A 21,030-nucleotide genomic window follows, 5' to 3' on the forward strand; every position below is an offset into this window, starting at 1 on the left:
TTTTTGTTACATATACTCTACTATAAATACAGCATTTGACAGCCTCAGTTACTTGTTACTTTGCAGATTTTATTATTAATAAAAAACATAGATGGACCACTTAATACTGCTATGAAGTTGATCTACAATGTGCGCCCGCACGCACGCACGCACGCACGCACGCACACACACACACACACAAACAACTGTTACTGTGTTACTGTGGAGACGTTTGCTTGTATTTGTCTTTGAGACATGTTTTGTAGTGTTTTAGAAATTTTACTTAAAAAGAATAAGGTTTTAGGATCCCGGGCAATGGGATTTACAGTATATATCCTAGAACCCGCAGGGACAATCAGCCGTATTAGTGGTTGTTGTTGGTTTTCAGGGAGATATCACAACCAATGCATTTTCAAATCAGATCCACAAACACAATAAAAGTCATGCTCCACTCCTCAGTCTGGAGTGGCCACATAGAAGAACGCCTTGGTTATAGACATAGTGGAGGACAGATGTGATCTGGGATTGTTAACCTACAGTATATGCACTCAATATACACCTCTAGAACACATAGAATATGTACAGTAAGGTTCAGTAGAGTACAGTAAAATTACAGTAAGGTTCAGTAGAGTACAGTAAAGTACAGTAAGGTACAGTACAGCACAATAAAGTACAGTAAAGTACAATAAAGTACAGTAAGGTACAGTGGAGTACAGTAAAGTACAGTAGAGTACAGTAAAGTACAGTATAGTAAGGTACAGTAGAGTACAGTACAGTAAGGTACAGTACGGTACAGTAGAGTACAGTATAGTATAGTACAGTAAGGTACAGTACAGTACAGTACAGTAAGGTACAGTAGAGTACAGTAAAGTACAGTAAGGTACAGTACAGTAAGGTACAGTAGAGTACAGTAAAGTACAGTAAGGTACAGTAAAGTACAAAACAATACAGTAAGGTACAGTAGAGTACAGTAAATTACAGTAGAGTACAGTAAAGTACAATAAAGTACAGTAAAGTACAATAAAGTACAGTAAGGTACAGTGGAGTACAGTAAAGTACAGTAGAGTACAGTAAAGTACAGTAGAGTACAGTAAAGTACAGTAAGTTACAGTAGAGTACAGTAAAGTACAGTAAGGTAGAGTACAGTAAAGTACAGTAAATTACAGTACAGTACAGTACAGTACAGTACAGTACAGTACAGTACAGTACAGTAAGGTGCAGTACAGTATAGTAAGGTACAGTACAATACTGTAGGGTACTGTACCTTACAGTACCTTAAAGTATCCTATTTGTTGGGTTGGAATCGAGCCCACACTGTTTCGAAGGAACAGTATTTCTAGTTTATTTCTATACTAGTCAGTATCTCCTCAAAACTTTGGCGCGATTCATCTCCTAAATGCTTACACCTTTCAACACCATTCAAATTTTTATGTGTTCAGCTTACTGAGGACAAGTGTGCGTGTATTTTTCTTTTTGAAATGTTTTGTAGTATAATTATAAAAAAATAAAAATGTTTAACTTTAAGCACCCAATGCATTTCCAATGGGTTTAGTGAGTGGGGACAGCGTGAGACAGAGGAAAGGGACCCATGTTTATATTAAGGCGCTGTGGCTGCAATATTCACACTTCAGATATGCTATTTATATCAATGCGTTCACACAGGTCTGCTCTCTGATTTGATCCAAATATCTAAGCTGTGTGATGTATAAAACTATAGTTATAGTTAAAACTATAAATAAATGTCCCTCTCCACTCTACTGATTACACAGCTGTGATCAAGAATCAAGTCCGGGCGATGGGATGTAAATCCCATAGCCATATATCCTAGAGCCCGCAGGGACAGTCAGCCATATTAGTGGTTGTTGTTGGTTGTCAGGGAGATATCAAAACCAATGCATTTCCAAGTCAGATCCACAAACACAATAAAAGCCATGCTCCACTCCTCAGTCTGGAGTGGCCACATAGAAGAACGCCTTGGTTAAAGACATAGTGGAGGACAGATGTGATCTGGGATTGTTAGCCTACAGTATATGCACTCAATATACTCCACTACAGTTGGAGTCCATTTGACAGTTGCTGGTTCCCAAACACAGAATCAAAAATGTAGATCTAGAACACATAGAATATGTACAGTACAGTAAGGTTCAGTAGAGTACAGTAAAAGTACAGTAAGGTTCAGTAGAGTACAGTAAAGTACAGTAAGGTACAGAAAGGTACAGTACAGAAAGGTACAGTAGAGTACAGTACAGTAAGGTACAGTAAAGTACAATACAGTACAGTAAGGTACAGTAGAGTACAGTAAAGTACAGTAGAGTACAGTAAGGTACAGTAGAGTACAGTAAAGTACAGTATAGTAAGGTACAGTAGAGTACAGTACAGTAAGGTACAGTACGGCACAGTAGAGTACAGTACAGTATAGTACAGTAAGGTACAGTAGAGTACAGTAAAGTACAGTACAGTAAGGTACAGTATAGTAAGGTACAGTAGAGTACAGTACAGTAAGGTACAGTACGGTACAGTAGAGTACAGTATAGTATAGTACAGTACAGTAAGGTACAGTACAGTACAGTAAGGTACAGTAGAGTACAGTAAAGTACAGTACAGTAAGGTACATTAGAGTACAGTAAAGTACAGTAAGGTACAGTACAGTAGAGTACAGTAAAGTACAGTAAGTTACAGTAAAGTACAGTAGAGTACAGTAAAGTACAGTATAGTAAGGTACAGTAGAGTACAGTACAGTAAGGTACAGTACGGTACAGTAGAGTACAGTATAGTATAGTACAGTAAGGTACAGTACAGTACAGTAAGGTACAGTAGAGTACAGTAAAGTACAGTAAGGTACAGTACAGTAGAGTTCAGTAAAGTACAGTAAGTTACAGTAGAGTACAGTTAAGTACAGTAAGGTACAGTAAACTACAAAACAATACAGTAAGGTACAGTAGAGTACAGTAAAGTACAGTAGAGTACACTGAAGTACAATAAAGTACAGTAAAGTACAATAAAGTACAGTAAGGTACAGTGGAGTACAGTAAAGTACAGTAGAGTACAGTAAAGTACAGTAGAGTACAGTAAAGTACAGTATAGTAAGGTACAGTAGAGTACAGTACAGTAAGGTACAGTACGTTACAGTAGAGTACAGTATAGTATAGTACAGTAAGGTACAGTAGAGTACAGTAAAGTACAGTACAGTAAGGTACAGTAAGGTACAGTAGAGTACAGTAAAGTACAGTAAGTTACAGTAGAGTACAGTAAAGTACAGTAAGGTACAGTACAGTAGAGTACAGTAAAGTACAGTAAGTTACAGTACAGTACAGTACAGTACAGTACAGTAAGGTGCAGTACGGTATAGTAAGGTACAGTACAATACTGTAAGGTACTGTACCTTACAGTATCTTAAAGTATCCTATTTGTTGGGTTGGAAGCGAGCCCACACTGTTTCGAAGGAACAGTATTTCTAGTTATAAATAGCATCAACACATTGGTCCCAGACAGTAGTTTGTGATCTATATGATCTATAAAACGAAGACATTTATACTCCAACACTAACGTATGAACATCTCAGACATACAGACTAAAACATGTGACACAATACAGTGACTCATCAAGGACTGCCTGGGGAACAAGACTGATATACACATGAGGGGTGATGACAAATTAGATATGGCTGGGGCAAACAGAAACAGAGTACCTAGAAAACTAAACCACGGAACATACATAGAAATACAAGACCGGTCCTAGATACTATACAAATACAATCAATGACAAAAAAGGGTTCGGGTTCGGTTCGGTCCCCCCCCCCCCCCTCTAGGGAGTCGGGACGCGTCTGGCTGATACGCAAGCTTGTCCAAGTTCCGGTCCCCGCCGAGCCCCCTGTGATTGGCTGAACCGGAGGTAGGGAGCGCTCCATTGTAGTCACTTGGACCGCGCAGAGGAGGTGAATAGAATGCGTTAGGAGCTTATCGTGGCGTTTATCGTGGGCTTGCCCCAAGGTCCGCTGGCCTTCGCGGGATACATGGGAGAATGTGGTGTTGAGCCTCCCGAAATACAGCACACGAAGAAGAACACAGCAGGCTAGTATCAGTTTAGTTGGCCACTATTTGTACAAAACGCATATCATGGTGATTGAAAGAGAGTTTTTCACTAGCAACAGGAACCATAAAGTATTTATGACAACGTTAGGTTAGAAAATCAAAGGGGGAAAAAAATGGGGTCCAATGATTCTTTTTGGTACCTCGCGGGGGGAAAACAGCGCAACTAGCGGCCAAACATAGGAAGTTTTAGTTCCGTATTGGATTCGTTTTAAATCGGCGGAACTATGCCCCTGCATAGGACAGTCGGATCACAACCAGGACACCTCCGTGAAGTTGGCACCCCATATGATGAAAACATATAAAAATGGTGTCATTCTTTAGTGCTGGATTTATGCTGAATTGTGCCGTAAAGTTTATAATTTGTGCTGGTATCAGTTTTGAGATATTTCAAGTTATAGTTTTGCTGAGCCCTGCACCCCAATTTTTTTTGGTTCCAAATCAGGAAAAGGGGTCTCATTCTTTAGTGCTGGATGTGCTCTAATTTGTGCCGTTGAAATCATCAATTGTGTTTTTATATATATTCATATATCAATATTTATATGGTTATGAATTAGCAGATTTATCAGCATTACAGTGGTGTGGCCTACAGAGGGCGGTGGAGAGCAGCAGTGCTTAATAGTAGAACATAGGAGCAGAACAGTGGTGTTATGTAGAATATTAACTAAAAAGTGATACCAGCACAAATTATAAAATTTACGGCACAATTCAGCACAAAAGAATGACACCATTTTTATATATGTTTTCATCATATGGGGTGCCAACTTCACAGAGGTAACCACTAACCAGGACTTCTAGGAGTGACACCGAAACCCGCACAACCAGCACATCACAATCAAACTAGCATGCATGTGCTTCAGTAGTAACCTGACTTTCGCCAGATAGTTGCAGCAGTGCGTAACGCTCTGCCTTACATCTGGGCTCTCTCAGGCAGACTCGATGTAAGGGGCGGGCCATTTTTTGAATTTCTGTAGCAGGTGATTGGATGTGGCCGTTTCTATCACAGTCTGGCGGGAGTGCCAACTCCAACCACTCATATTGGCCTCATGCAAGACGTTGCACCCAGAATCCGCCTCCTGGGTTTCCATGTGGTCTGCAATCAGACTCTATTGGCTCAGAGCCGCTCAGAGCCCGCCCATAGCTGCCGCTGATTGGTCCGGCCCGGGACTTTACGAGTGTTATCAACTCTGGCCGAGCAAGCCCAGATGGTAAAAGCAGAGCGTTATATTACGCAATGCTGCCACCATCTGGCGAAAGTCAGGTTACTTCAGTAGTATATCCCCTCCAACAGTTGACCAGCTGGAGCATCAACAAGTCCACTTGCCACTTTTAGGTCTCATATAGCCTACTGCAGTCACAGAACCATCCTTTTGGGAAGACAGGGAGGTCACTGTGGAAGAGCGGACACAGGACTGGCACTAGGAAGAGTGGGCACTACTGCAGGTGCAATGCCTGTGAGACTGTGCATTCCCACGCTTTCACACACTCAGTCCTAGTCCGCTGTAGTTCACAATGCCAATGACAGACATTTATCATGTTCTGTTCACGTTGGCTAGATGCGCAGCTCACCTAATCAATAATCAGAAAACATGATGAAAGCCTTATGTAGACTACTAACTGGTCATGTGTGTAGCATATCCTTCATTGATAATTTGACAATTTTGTTGCTATCCTTAAAATGTTTAATGACTTAGTTCTATTTTCTAACAGCAGTCTACTACGATTTTGGCAAAACTCTTATATTGTATAGGTTTTGAAGCTCTGTTATTGTACTTTTGACCTCAGTAGGCCTAGTATTTTTGACAAACATATGTGACCTAGAGAATGATGACACAAATAAGGTTTAAACGCCAGATTGCCGTTTTCCTGTCTCCACGTCTGTAAGAATTTCGCCAAGATTCTCAATTTCCACCAGTTCAACATACCGTAACTTAATCGTGCTGTAGGTGCAGGGTGCATGCAGGCTAATCAAGAATAGGTTACATATTTTAGTTACCCAAACAGGCAGCATAAGTGTCAGTCAAAGACACGTGGGAGTTCTTACTGTTAGCCTATTACAAAAATGCAATTGCAGCTTTTTATAGGCTAATTATTATGGGTTCATCTAGCCTTTTTTTTACACGTGCAGAATGATTAGGTGATGAAAGTGATGGAAGTTCCATACCTGTTATTCTTTTCCGGTGAGGAATTCATGGGGTGACATTGCGGGATGCGTTATTGTGTAGGCGATATCCATCTCTATATAAAAGTTGTCCGGATTTTATGAACAGACGCGGAGGAGCGTCTGTTCTCTGTGCGCACGGGAAAGGCGCACCGGCGGCATATGGAGCTCTGAAGGCAACTCACTCTCTCCGCTGATCTCCTGAACTAGTGCAAGGTCATTTTCCTCTAGTCTTATGGATGATAGGAGGACTCGTTTTCCCTTTCCTCTTGCTTTCAGCTGTGGTGGAGAGCGATCTGGTTACCGTGGAGAGGGGCGCGTGGATCCCGTTGCGCGCTCTATGGTTGCACTTTGGAAGATCGTTTTGAAGAGTAGGCTACATCGGTTACTTTGCTGTCCGAGCGCTCGTCGCACGAAGGAGAAAAGTAAACTCCATCTATGTTGTTAAACAAATGATAGTTTTTTTCACGGAAGTCGGACCATTTTCTGTTGGAAATGAACGATCTCCTCCTGAGTCCGCTCTCCTCAAATATAGTCCTACGTCACCGTTATGGTTCTTTAATCCCACTCGGCTCCATATACACGTAGTCTACACCTGACCTGACAATAAAAACCTAATGCTGTAAAACCTGACAGTAAAAAAAAAAGCAATTATGTAGACATATTGTAGATGATACAATTATGCAAATAATAATGCATATTATAGGCCTGGAATAAATCACTTTGGCACGTTTGCAAGACTGCCAAAAGCCCCAAAACTATTGAACTTGTTGGGTTTTGGGATCAATGCATGTCCGTTTGCGTGAGAGGCGTGACCCCTGCTCAGAAAAGATATGGGGTGGCGGGGGGCGGTCTCGGGGGCGGGGGCGCGCGAACCCGGACTAATTCAACACAAGACCAGCAGGTGGTGAAATGACAATAAACCCCACAGCAGCCAACACATGGCTTCAGCGAGCCATTTCTAACCACCGTTGCCATAATGATTTTGTGTCACTGACTGTCACCAGTAGTGTAGTGATAAATGCGAATAGGCCTACCTCCAGGCGTCCTTGAACATTTGATCTCTATAGGCCAGGGGTCTTCAACGTTTTCATGCCAAGGACCCCTTAACTGAGAGGGAGATAAAGCAGGGACCCCCTCTACATACCGTTTAAATTTGTGTTGCAGATTTTCATTGATTTCATGAAAGCACTGTCATCAGTCTATGTTGGATTCTTGTTAATGTGTTTTTTACTGCAGTCAATTTGACCTTTTCACTCTCTGTCTCTACACCAAAACCTATTTTCCAGAAATATCAGCTCTACAAGCTCTCACAGCTTGTGGAGCTGCTATTTTTGTCTAAAGGTCTCCTCAGAATAGGGATGGGAGGGTTCAAGTTCTTCATTGAAAATAATCACCCTATCACACAAAGATTTGGTGGCCCCCCTGAAGTAACTCTGAGGACCCCCTAGGCCCTAGGGGTCCCGGACCCCCTGTTGAAGACCCCTGCTATAGGCTACCCCGGCTTTAAACAAAGAGCTAATAAATGCATGAAGGTTGGGTTGAGTCGGTTGGCTGTCAGTTGTGCAGTGCATCAATTATCTGAAATTGATCTTTTCTCGCTCTTTTTTTCCTTCTTTATTTTTTCTTAAAAAAAAATCTGTGTCAACACCCAAGACACAGAGGCAACATGCTGAGATGTGGCCCAAATTATATTCAATAGAGGGAAGTGAAAAGGGTTCAGCTCAAAGCAGTATAAATAGATTTTTTATCGTTGCATAATTTCTTGTGAAACACTTACACTACAGTCAGTGACAGTGTGCACTGTGCAGGAGGCCTAAATGATGAGTCTCAATCCCCCATGAACGGAAATGATTGGCTGCATTTAGAACTGATGTGATTTATGCACGTTGAACATCAGTGGTGTGTAGCAATTGGTACAAGGCCAAAGAAAGTCACAGAATTAAATTAAAATAATTGTTCTCCGGTGTATAACAGTTTATGGTGCACAGGGGGATTACGAAGACTCACAGGGTCCAATTATCCCAGAGGCAATGATTATTTGAGAGTTACCATACATACATTTTAGCAAATTGTCATTGAGCCATGCAGATACTTACAACTATTATGTGAAGGGAATTAAAGGAAAAGCACCAGTGGAATTGAATGGGGTGATGCAATGCAAAGCATGATAAAATGATATAAATGGAAGGAAATCAAAGGGAAAGCACCAGTGGAATTGAATGGGGTGATGCAAAGCATGATAAAAATAAAGGGAAGGAGGTCCGTATGACCGTATTTTATCCACACCTCATTAGCCTATACAGAAATGGATGAATAATGATAATCATAAATCATACAACTGAATATATAAAGATAAAATGGGAAAAGGAACTCTATATTGAAATAACAGATGAGTGGACGAACATGTGGAGGATGCAGCGTTCATAACTCACGGATATGGCATGAGTTCTCTTGGAAAATTTTGAGACGAATCTTTATAACACCAAAAATCAAGAGCAAACAAATCAGAAAAAAGATGGGATGTTGGAGAGAGTGTGGGGAAGTGAATGTGGGACATGCACATATGTTGGAAGTGTCATAAAATAGAGGATCTTTGGAAAACTGTACATCAACAAATTCAAGAAGTTTTTTTTTGGTAATAATTTGTCACAAAACATGCAGGTTTTCAAAATATGCAAAAAAGATTTTTGGAAAAATGTAATTTAGTTATTTTAACGTGAGAACCTACAAGTTCAGTCTTATAATAAATAGGAAGTCTGTATCTTTATTGCATGTCTTGCATGTTACCAGAGGAACACTGGAATGAAGGATGCAGAGACCTTGGCCAGGGGCCAGGGCTGACCAAATTACCTTATTGGCAGCTGTTCAGACCAGTTAATGCTGGGCTAAATGGCAGCTGTGATGGTCAGCTCTGAGATGACCCCAACAATAATGATTTAAATAAGAACAGTGTTGAGAAATGAAAATGTGAAGCCAATCAGCCAGGGCTGGGTGGGCTTAAAATGTGCTGCCATCTATTGGCATAATGCTTGTAGTGCAGCCTCAGAGGGTTCTTCTAGACAGCAGGCAGTGGGTACCCCCAGGGCCAGGGATCCTTGAGGGGAACCCTGGCTAAATTACTAGTGATAGCATCACTTTAACCAATTTTGATCATTTTATAATTGTGCTATTCCCCCCAAAATAGCTTATCTCTGGGAAAAGATTGACACAAATCTCTTTGGTCCCTATACTAGAACAATATCTTTTCAGTGGGGGGCCCGCAGCCAAATACTACATTTTGGGGGTCCTTGACATGAAAATGCTTTACAGTGGCATGCACGCACGGACACACGCACAGAGTTTGTAACAACGTACAAAGACATTACATTTTCATCCCGTTTAATTTAATACAGGTACAGTTCTTGGGGTTAGTGTTATGATTCACTTATCTTCACAATGAACATTTTTAAGGCTTAGATAGGTATTAGACATGTAGCAGGATAAAGATAGACATGCCATCATTCTCTAGTCTAGGGTAAACATTCAATATGTAGGCTGATGCTTAACTAGCCTATAGTTGTGAGGCATAATTTCACAATAATAAATCAATAAACTGTCTGATCTTTATGTTTACCATTACATTGAAGGTGAATGAGTGGTAGTGATAGTTCAGATTTCAGTCCTCAGTCCTCTGGATTAAGGGAGCAGATTCACTTTCCTTCACGGGCTGCCCACTCAACGTACCCTCCTTTGTAATGTCTTGCCCTAAGAAACGAGAGATAATGGAATAATATAGAAATAAAGAGCGGGGAATTTTTTTACATTCATTGCTCAAAGGCAGTGACATTTCACATATTCACATCTTGCTCTTTCCTACCACATACACATACCACATACACATACTACAGTTTAAAGACATAATGAAAAAAAAAATGAATGTATCATTTCATTATGTCTTAGTCATAGAGAAATTGAAAAGAAAAAATATATATGTTTTGTGTATTTGTACATCAAAAGTACCTGAAAGTCCTATATTAATTGCTTCCGGTCAAACCAAAATGTAACGAGTGATTACTCCCTTATGAATAATTATGAATTATGATTTCAGTCAGTTATATGATTCCCATACTTCATTCAGTTCCTAAACACACAGCTGATAATCATTAGAGACACTATATGAATCTAATTCAAACTTTCCTGTTTTAAACTTAAACAGTTCAAGAAAATAATGTATCTGAATACTGAAAACATCTGAAGTGAGAAATGGGCAATGCAGTAACATAATGTCACCTTAAACAAATGGCTTACGTCATTTAAGGGTTTCAGGAAAAAAAGATGAAAAAAAAGATGAAAAAAAAAAGATCCAAAACAAAACTGACATTTTGTAATCATTCCACCCAAAATGTTAATAAATAATGAATGTAAAAATAAAACTGTCAGTTATGTAACATAAGACGATTAAATAGGATTAAACCTTGACTTAGGTAAAAAATAAAAGGCCTATTTTGGCCTAAGTCAGTAAATAATTTGGCCTAAGTCAATCACACTATAGTATAATGGCTTATCTCCATAAAAGGGGAAGGAAAGCATTATTCTTTTCAATTAGGAGACAGGCGTTTTTACCAGAGGTGGACAGTGTTATGAGCTGGACTTAGGCAAAAATAACATTTTCCTCCAGAAATGACTTAGGTGACGATAAGCATCCTTTGGCACTGACATTCCCTCTGCCGGACACAATTAAGGCATGCCATGCCATAGCCCGAGGGGACAGCTAGACTTTGAAAGACTTGGATTTTCACAATAAATGTAGCAAAATAGTAGAAGGTGTGGCATAGATTTTTTGAGCGGTGGTCACAACGCTCCTATACGTGGCCGTGTGTGTGGGTATGTCTGTCTGTCTGTCTGTCTGTCTGTCTGTCTGTATCCGTGTCTGTATGTAGCCTACAGTACCTTTTGTGACCACACGTTAAGGGAGGGGCGCTGTTGTTCAGGCCAGGCCAGACACACACACACACACACACACAATATATATATAGTGTGTATATATATATATATATTTATTTGTTTTGCTGTTGCGCAGCCTCCACGACCACCGCTCAGTTCACACGGGTGTGATTTTTAGTTGATGTTTCACAGCAGTACCCAATAAATATTGACAAACATAGTTCTAGAAGAGTATAGACACAGCACACTGTGCCGTTTGCAATGTTTGCCAATTTGATTGAAATCCACTTTAGTTGGGCTGGAACCCAGATTAGGTCATTAGGTTAAAGATCAGTCAATATCATGTATTTGCTCTTTGGTCAATATGTGTCCTCTGCTGCTCCTTACTCCACACATCATGGGATTGGAAGTGAGTGATTTATTCTGCAAAGTATCTCTATTCGGGTTTACACTATCACAAGTGAATGTCTTGCACTGGTCATCAGTTTAAGAATAGATTTTATGATTTTACTGATAAGGCCAGCTATAGGCCAGGCTCGCCATTATGCCAGCCATTCTTTCAATTGTCAAAGGTCGCTGTTTTTTTTTTTTTTTTGCTAACCACTGTGCTTGCTCTGATCATTCAGCTACCGTATTAGTAGAGTAAAAAATGTCAGTTCCGTGAGCACGAGAGCAAAGGTCCGTTTCTCAATGGATTTGTCATCTAGGAGGGTTATTAAACAAATTTGGCCGGGGTGTCTTTTTTTAAATGGCCGGGAAAATGTTTGACAGCTAGGGTAATTTTCAGTCTCATTCACTTACTATACGCTATACTATAAAGGAAAAAATTACTCCCAAAAAACTGCTTTAAGTGGGATGTGAGGGGTCAAACTAGGGGTTTTTAATTATTCTGAATCCATTGCAAGCATTTTTCTTTGCATGAAAAACATTCCTTGGGCTAAAAACGGACCCCAAAAGACTGTGAAAATTGATGACTCATCACTAAACCATAGTTTTGTTGGCCATTTTTTAGCCCAAGGAATGTTTTTCATGCAAAACAAATGCTTGCAATGGATTCAGAATAATTTAAAACCCCTAGTTTGACCCCTCACATCCCACTTAAAGCAGATTTTTTGGGAGTCATCTTTTCCTTTATAGTATAGCGAATATAAGTGAATGAGACTGAAAATTACCCTAGCTGTCAAACATTTTCCCAGCCATTTTAAAAAAGACACCCCGGCCAAATTTGTTTAATAACCCTCCTAGATGACAAATCCATTGAGAAACGGACCTTTGCTCTCGTGGTCACGGAACTGACATTTTTTACCTAACTATATAACCCCTGGCCTTGGGATCTGATGAGCACCCCCTCGCCCAGGGCAAATAAAGGCTGGGTATATTATAGCAGGAGATCTCAAATTGGGGTTTGGGGTAGAGTTCTCAAATTCTGCCCGAAACCGACCATACCTGAACCTGAACCGACATTAGGGTAGGGTAGGGCCTAAAATGTATGCAAATTAGTCGGGCCGGTAGGGCCTCGGGCTCAATGAAAAAAAAAATATTTTATTACTTTTACTCTGTGATAGAGTTCTGAAATTCTTCCCAAACCCGACCCGACGTTTTCGGGCCGGTTAGGGCCTAATATGTATGCTTACTAGTAGGCCGGGTTAGGGCATTAATTTTCAGGCCCGTTGAGAACTCTAGTTTGGGGACCCAGGGGTCTGTAAGGGGGTTCCAAGGGGTCCTGTTTAACCACTTCCACCCACTGGCTATTTGGAAACAGCCCATCTACAAGCTTTTTACATCTGTACATCTTTACAAAAAATACCAAATATCAATTTGGGGGTCCTTGACATGAAAACGTTTGAGAACCTCTGTATTATAACAATAATAATATTAATATTAGCAACAGATTCCTTACCTACTAAAGCCTAGCTGACGAGCAATATCCAGTGCTTTCATACTCCTGTTCCCTCGTTGGCACTGGAACACTATGTTGTCATCATGTTTCCTGGGGACTTTCACCTCAAAAAGCCGTTCAAAGTGCTCTGAGGACAGTTTCAAGGATTCCTCCAGATGATTCACTAAAACAAGAAGCATATAAACAATGTCTACCTCAGGTAGCCTACTACTTACGGCACCGGATCGGTAACATGTGTAAATATGTTTGTTGTTGTGTTTTTTATTGATCTCTCTTCTCTCTTTGCCCCCATCCCAGCAAGCACGGTCAGGACCTGGACCAATCAGTAATGTCTCGATTGGGGCCAGATCACAGCCCATATGGGGATGATCTTGACGTCATTACCAGGATGTCATATGGACTTTTTTGTAATGTTAGTTGAAATAATATGAGCATATAAGGTTATATTCTGGGACATATCTAACTAGTTATAATGTTTATCTGGCCTAGAATATCACCTGATTTCAACCAACATAAATCCTGTCAAACAAAAAAGTCCATATGACGTCCTGGTAATGACGTCAAGATCATCCCCATATGGCTGTGATCCGGCCCCAATCAAGACGTCACTGATTGGTCCAGGTCCTGACCGTGCTTGCTGGGCTTCTTCCCTTTCTCTTATGAAAAAAATAAATAAATAATAATAATTACGGAGCTTGTACAAAAGCGAATTTCACCCACTGTTTACATCTGTAAACCTGTGAGTTTACAATAACGTTTATTCAGAAACAAGGCAAGCACAGACAGGCACACAAACAGACAATATAGAGATGACAGTTTATAATACAGGGAAACTGCATACAAATAGTAATGATCTAATTTGAACAGATGCTCCTATCCAGAGTGACTTGGGATCAAGATCAGAGTAAATGGCATTTACCCTAACCTACAGTAGTCAACAAATGGCAGTAAGTAGAGTGCAAAGAGAACAGGGGCAGACGTTCTGAAACTTACATGGGATGTTAATGGATTCTGGAATACGTCCAGCCAGGAATTCATCAGGATTCCGGACATCAATTAGCTGAATATTTTGGCCTGACAACATGGTTTTCAGTTGCTCATAGGTCACCTCTGAATCTGATATGGACAAAACATACGAGGTTCCATAATCACAAACAATAATGTAACTTTTTATAGCGCACATTTCAAAACAATGTTAGCAAGGGCTTCACAGCTGCCATTATCCAAAAATGGCAACGGAATGTCACAGAATGGATCATAAAACAGTAAAACAATAATCATAAAAGCAAAAGAAGTAAATCTGAAATAAAAAAGGAGCCCATAGATTAGAAACTACATTTCTTTCATACAACTTACCATCCATAGCTTAAAAAGGACACTGCAGTGTGTGCATGTATGCTAAACATAAATCTCTTGCTGATGGTGGGACGATTGTCCTGAGAGGCTAAACTGGGCCTTTCCATCAACAAAAGAGATGCCTGAGGCTTCAAAAGCCATGGACCATTTTAGTGAAAGGAAAAGGACCATGGCATTTCTATGACACCTCGTCATAGCAGGGTAAAGACAGTAGCAGCTAATTCATTATAGAAAATTCATAACTAGAAAAAGCGCTCCTCTGAGCACAGGTCTCCGCCAGGTAGGTTATTGTGGGCTGGCAATGTTGAATATGAAAAATCGTACAGATCGTCTTGGTCTTGATCATTATGGCTATAGAGATAATTAGTGTAGACCTACCAATTTGCTTGATGTTTGGTCAAAATCTGTAGGAGTAGGCCTAATTGATAAATGGATTTAAATTATACGAATGGTTTTTAATACTAAAACCCAAAATAAATAGAAAGAATATAGAACCTTAACTAAAATATAAAAGAATAATAGAATCCGAGAAGATGATGAAGTAGACGTTCCTCTCAGCATTTATTTAGGCAGGCATCACAGCATAGTCCAAGATAGCATACAGCATAAAAACCAAACATGTGTAGAGACTGCCAAAAAGGCCTGACCACCTTGCGGTGACAGCAGGCACCACTCAGTGAGTTTAACATAATGAATACATTGACTTTATACTGTATAGGTCCATAGAGATGGACCATCCTAAAAGTGACACCTGATAGACAGCTGTCATCTGACTCAAGCAATGAATAAATAGGAAATCACATATCAAAGCTTAACATCAAAGAACAGGAAGAAGTCCACACACACCAGAAGGCCTGATTGATCATCGCTCTTCGAATATATACTGTAAATGCGACCTCACAACACCTTAGCCCAGTAAACACTAGCCGTCATTTAGCCCAATGGTTATGTTTAGCCCTCATTTGAACCGTCTATCGTCAGTCTGTCTATAGACCGATTGTAGCTGATTACATTTAATCCATTATTCCATACTTGTTGATAAAAAAAACAGCTTTAATATCCACACCTGGTTTTCAAATATTGGACTAAAGTAATTTTAAGAGCCAATTTCACTATATAGTCTAGTTGAGTTGTAGCCGTCATCTGAACGCTTCCATTTAACGATATATCACCGTTTTGGACAAACGTGTGTTAGACCATCTTTTTTTTTAAATACATTTTTATCAAGTTGTTCATTATCAGATGCTAACAGTATCTCATCCCGGTTCTACCTTAATAGTTGTAGTTTAATTGCATCCACCGAGCAGTTTTCTGGCCATTGCACATCTTATGGGCAATACCTTTGAAAAATTCTAAAAGTGTAATAAATAATGGCATAATGCCGTGGTGCTGCTATGACAGCATACTATTACTTCTCTGAGTTACATAATTCATTCTGACACCAACAGACACAAACATACAAGACATGTCTCCCCACCCCACCATACGATAATGATTAAATAAAATCGTTTTATAGCTATGCATCAATATAAATTAAGTTAGTTTGTGTTGTCAAACAAAATGCACCGACCTCAAACGAACAGCGGGAGGCGATATGTCAACTACTAATAGCTGCTGGAATACATATAAGTAACAAGCTGTGCCGTGGTCTTGCGGTAGCGCACAGGTTTCATTAACAGAAGGTCAGGAGTTCGGACCCCGTCGACTCCCAGTGTCAAATAATAACAGTGTAAGAAATCATTACAAATACGATCAGCTGCGGTGGTTCGGGTAGCATACGGCGCTCAGAACCAAGGAATAGTGATTTTAAACCCTGCTTGCTGCCATCATTTTCACATTTTCACTACTTTCGGCGGCCGCTAGCGGCCGCTAACGGCGTTTAAATGACGGTGATACAATGTCTAGTCTATACTAGCCGGTGAAAAAAACTTTAAAATTTAAACTCGTCACAGACCGGATCTAGCTAGACGTCCGGTTACGGCGAAGACGTCATTTGAACGCGATTTAACCCCCAAATTGCTTAGTGGGAGGCTGCCAGACCCACAGCTGGCCGAGAGATAATATGCAAGCAAACATTGATACAGCATTGTAGGCTACATTAAAACAAACTAAATTACAAACATGTTTAAAACAAAAGCATATCATACATTTCTATTCTATCAGTAATATCACATTTTGTGTGTGCAAATGTATAATAGGCCAATGTGAAATGTGGCATTTCTTCCTCTGCCTAGTGGGAATGTGTGTGCAAAGTTTCATGGCAATCGGACACTGCGTTCATGATTCGGGAGCGTGTCGCTGTTACTACATGTCATCTTTTCGCAACCCCTTTTCGACACCCGACTCTAACCCTCACCTCCGTGGAGTGAGTCGCTAACCCTCCGGTCGAAATGATTGGCATTCGCAAAAGCGAGATTTTCCCCATGATTCGAGGCATTTTGTTCAAAACGAGCAACTCCTGCAAACTTTACATCTATAGCCAGGTTTAGCCAATCAGGATGGAATATGAAAAATCTGACAGATTTGTGTTGATCACATGACTATAGAGATAATGTGTACCGATTTGCGTGATGTTTCAACAAAATCTGTAGGAGTAATATTAAAAAAAGAACTGCAGGGCAGAGGCTCTGCTCTGGGATGTAGGAAGTTTCTGTGCACAGTTTCACCTCGATCTGGCCAACAGTGCCACAGATTTACTGTTCACAGAGAGGCCCATTTGATTTAGGACGGCATCCCAAGAGTATACATTGACAATAGTCAATAGGCCCATAGTCAATGCTTGTTAACTGGTAGGCTACACCTAATCCAACGCATGCCTATACATTGTATTAGGGCTCTGTGTTTAAAAACAATGACAAGTAAGTCTAGGGCCACAGTGGGTAGGCCTACCGTATGTCAATGTAACAGATGCACCCACCTACGCACAAGAAAAATAATTGAGGTCAATTATGCAACAGAGACTTTCTTATGTTATGCTGGCCATCAGATAAAAGTACAATATATGATTGACATTGAATGCCATTCAAGTACAAAAAGTAATAAAACTATGGATGATCTTTACCGTTGTTGATTGGCTGGCCAGGCTTTGATGCTGATGTAGCAGTCCGCAAAACAAACAAACCATAGATGAATCGCCGGTTCACAAAAGTCTGACAAACACAACGTGACAGCACACAGGACAGCATTTTGAAAAGTGTCTGGAGACTGGGATTAATCCAGGTTGCAACTTTTGTGCACCGCCCGTCACGTGATCTTTGTACAAATAGAATACTGATAATTTACCTTCTTTGGCACGGTTCAGAAAATAGACTAATTCTAAGAGAAAAGAGAAAATGTCAGAGGTGAAATAAGATATTAAATAGGATATAATAGCCTAATGAACTATCGGTAACGGTTACCAAAAAGCAGACGAGCAGGAATGTTCAACTCAAAAGGCCTCTAGCACAAAATAAACGCACTCAACATACAGTAGGTCTACAACCAACAAGAGCTCTAATAAAGGCTGCTATGCAGGGCTTAAATAGACAGAGATCAGCTAGACACAGGTGGACTCAAAGACAAATCAACACAAGGATTGGCTGGGGCACAACAGGTCACATGTGAAGAACATAAGTCATCCAAGGGAGGAGATATATGAGACAAGAGACAGGACAGGTAAACTTCTCGCCCCACCTAGTGGCGAGAAAAATTACTTCTGGGAACTCAGATTGGGTAAACAGAAACTTGGCAGACATGAAACACTGGGAGCAAACAAACAAAACAACGGAGTAACAGAAATAACCCCAAACCAAACAGAATACAAATACATGACAAATACAGAACGTAATGAACAACAGTCCTAATAAGTCCAAAAACCTAATAAGAACGGTCAAGGTCCAAGGGCAGAGGAGCTGACCAAGCCATTTACATTTAAAAGACAGGCAAAAACAAGTTCTAGTTAAGTACTATATCAACTGGACTGTGGTGCAAGTATGGTTAGAGAATAAATTAGAAGCAGTGCTCTTCGGAGCACAGGTCTCCACCAGGTCAGGTGTAGGTCCTGGTGGTGCCAAATGTGAAAAGGGTGCCATGTCTTCTTTGGCCATGATTTGAGCCATTTTGTTCCAAAAATGTGTTTGGCAAAAGTGGACCTGCTGGTGGAGCTATAACAGGCCAATGTGAAAAGAGTGGCATTTGTTCGTTCCTTGACCTATGCAGAATTTATCTGTAATCACAAGCTGCCTTCATGATTTAAGTAATTTTGTTAAAAATGGACCAATCCTGCAAACTTTGGAAGCCAATATTAGCCAATTAGGATGGAATATGAAAATATCGGACAGATCGATCTTCATCATGACTATAGAGATACTGTGTACTGATTTGTATGATTTCTGGATAAAGTCTCAAGGAATAATAGGTAAAAAAAATGTTTTTACATAAGATCGGCCTCCTGGTGGCGCTATAAAAGGCAGATATGAAAAATGCAGGGCAAAGGTTTTTCATTGGCCTCTAGGGAGTGCATATACAAAGTTGTACACTGATCAGTGGAGTTATAGGTAAAAACACAATTATTTGTAAGTGCCATTTATTCCTCTTCCTATTGGGAATGTGCATGCACAATTTCACCAAAATCGTTTTAGCCAATCAGGATGGAATATGGAGAATCGGACAGATCCATGTTGATCACATGACTGTAGAGATACTGTCTACTGATTTGCGTGATTTTTGGACAAAGGTTAGTTTTGCAAAAATTGGCCTCCTGGTGGCGCTAGAACAGGCCCATGTGAAAGATTTGGGGCAGAGGTTCTGAATTGGTATCCAGGGAGTGTGTGTGCACAGTTTGGCAGCGACTGGGCCAACGGTGCCGGAGATTAGCTGGTAACAGACGGATGGACGGACGGACGGACGGTCTGGCGTGGTAGAATAGAGTTATAACTAGAAGAAGTGCTCTTCCGAGCACATGTCTCCACCAGCGGCCACGCGTCCTGGTGGTGCTATAATAGGCAAATGTAAAAAGGGTGGCATGTGTTCTTCACCAATCTTAGACCTTTCGTGGCGCCACCATGAGGCTGATTTGAACATTTTGTAGTGTAATTTCTTCCTTGGCCTTTTGCGAATGTGCGTGCACAATTTCATTACAATTGCACGCAGTGTTTGATTTGAGGCATTTTGTTCGAAACGGATCAATCCTGCAAAGTTTGGAGGCCAATCTTAGCCAATCAGGATGGAATATTTAATACGGGTCAGATCCGTCTTGATCATATGACTGTAGAGATACTGTGTACTGATTTGTGTTAATTGTGGGTAAAATCTGAAGGAGTAATATCCAAAAATGTGTCTTACATAAGTCGGCCTCCTGGTGGCGCTATAAAAGGCTGATGTGAAAAATGCAAGGACATGTTTTTTCCTTGGCCTATAGGGAGTGCGCTTACAAAGTTTGAAACTGATCGGTGGAGTTATAGGTAAAACCACAAATTGGCCTGTTATAGCGCCACCATGAGGCTGATTTAAAAATTTTGAAGTGGCATTTCTTCCCCGGCCTAGTGGGAATGTGTGTGTGCGATTTCATGTTAATTGCACTCTGCGTTTGTGATTTGAGGCATTTTGTCCAAAACGGACCAATCTTACAAACTTTGTAAGCCAATCTCAGCCAATCAGGATGGAATATGGACAATCAGACAGATCCATGTCGATCACATGACTGTAGAGTCTACCGATTTGCGTGATTTTTGGACAAAATCTGTAGGAGTACTGGCCAAAAGGTAGTTTTGCACAAATTGGCCTCCTGGTGGCGCTAGAACAGGCCCATGTGAAAAATGTGGGGCAGAGGTTCTGAATTGGCATCCAGGGAGTGTGCTTACAAAGTTTGAAACTGATCGGTGGAGTTATAGGTAAAACCACGAATCGGCCTGTTATAGCGCCACCATGAGGCTGATTTCCAAAATTTGATGTGGCATTTCTTCCTCGTCCTAGTGGGAACGTGTGTGCGCGATTGCGTGATAATTGCGCTGTGCGTTTGTGATTTGAGGCATTTTGTCCAAAATGGACCAATCTTAAAAACTTTGAAAGCCAATATCAGCCAATCAGGATGGAATATGGACAATCAGACAGATCCGTGTCGATCACATGACTGTAGAGATACTGTCTACCGATTTGCGTGATTTCTGGACAACATCTGTAGGAGTAGTGTACAGAAATGTGTTTTGCAAACATCGGCCTCATGGTGGCGCTAGAACAGGGCCATCTGAAAAATGTGGGGCAGAGGTTCTGAATTGGCATCCAGGGAGTGTGCTCATTTTGGTAGCGACCGGGCCAACGGTGCCGGAGATTAGCTGGTAACAAACTCGGAGGACGGACGCACGCACGGACGCACGCACGCACGGACAGGGGCGAAAACATACTCTCCCTCAGCCTTCAGCTGGTGGAGACAATAAGGTAGAACACCCCTCCAGTAAGTGTGTGGTCACCGCTGGTCACAAATACAATGTATGTAAACCCAAATCACAACCGACACAGTCACATAGGCTACCTGACAAATTTAGACAGTCCCCTACGATGTCCAGTTTATCTGATTTCAATTCAGAGATGTATTGATTGATTGATTGAAGAATTTATTAGAAGTTTGCAATAGAAAAAAGTAC

At 40.7% G+C, this 21,030-nt stretch overlaps 2 protein-coding genes across 3 annotated transcripts in view; both read right to left on the reverse strand.

Annotated features, from left to right (window-relative positions):
• drd3 (dopamine receptor D3) overlaps positions 1-6,751 on the reverse strand; it is a 45,716-nt gene extending 38,965 nt beyond the window's left edge. For both annotated transcript variants that reach the window (XM_080751581.1, XM_080751580.1), the window contains exon 1: positions 6,232-6,751. The gene's annotated coding sequence lies outside the window, so the exon portion shown is untranslated. The remainder of the gene's footprint in view (positions 1-6,231) is intronic.
• Positions 6,752-9,592: 2,841 nt separating this feature from the next.
• LOC308306839 (thiosulfate:glutathione sulfurtransferase) lies at positions 9,593-17,912 on the reverse strand. The gene is made up of 4 exons (XM_080751889.1): positions 17,472-17,912; positions 14,048-14,170; positions 13,059-13,217; positions 9,593-9,975 (listed from the first exon to the last, which is right to left on the reverse strand). The coding sequence occupies exons 1-4, from the start codon at positions 17,593-17,595 to the stop codon at positions 9,887-9,889; spliced, it is 495 nt and encodes a 164-aa protein (XP_080608015.1). The 5' UTR covers positions 17,596-17,912; the 3' UTR covers positions 9,593-9,886.
• Between the last annotated feature and the right edge of the window lie 3,118 nt (positions 17,913-21,030).

Source organism: Nannobrachium achirus, assembly GCF_963921795.1.
Source record: "Nannobrachium achirus genome assembly, chromosome: 21".
NCBI lineage: Eukaryota > Metazoa > Chordata > Actinopteri > Myctophiformes > Myctophidae > Nannobrachium > Nannobrachium achirus.

Bases quoted from the DNA above. Each gene is read 5' to 3' on its own strand.
- LOC308306839 (XM_080751889.1), bottom strand. From the start codon at position 17,595: ATGCTGTCCTGTGTGCTGTCACGTTGTGTTTGTCAGACTTTTGTGAAC. The intron at 14,171-17,471 runs GTAAAGATCATC...TGTCCATATCAG, and splicing joins TGGCCAGCCAATCAACAACG to ATTCAGAGGTGACCTATGAG. The intron at 13,218-14,047 runs GTAAGTTTCAGA...TTCTTGTTTTAG, and splicing joins AGAATCCATTAACATCCCAT to TGAATCATCTGGAGGAATCC.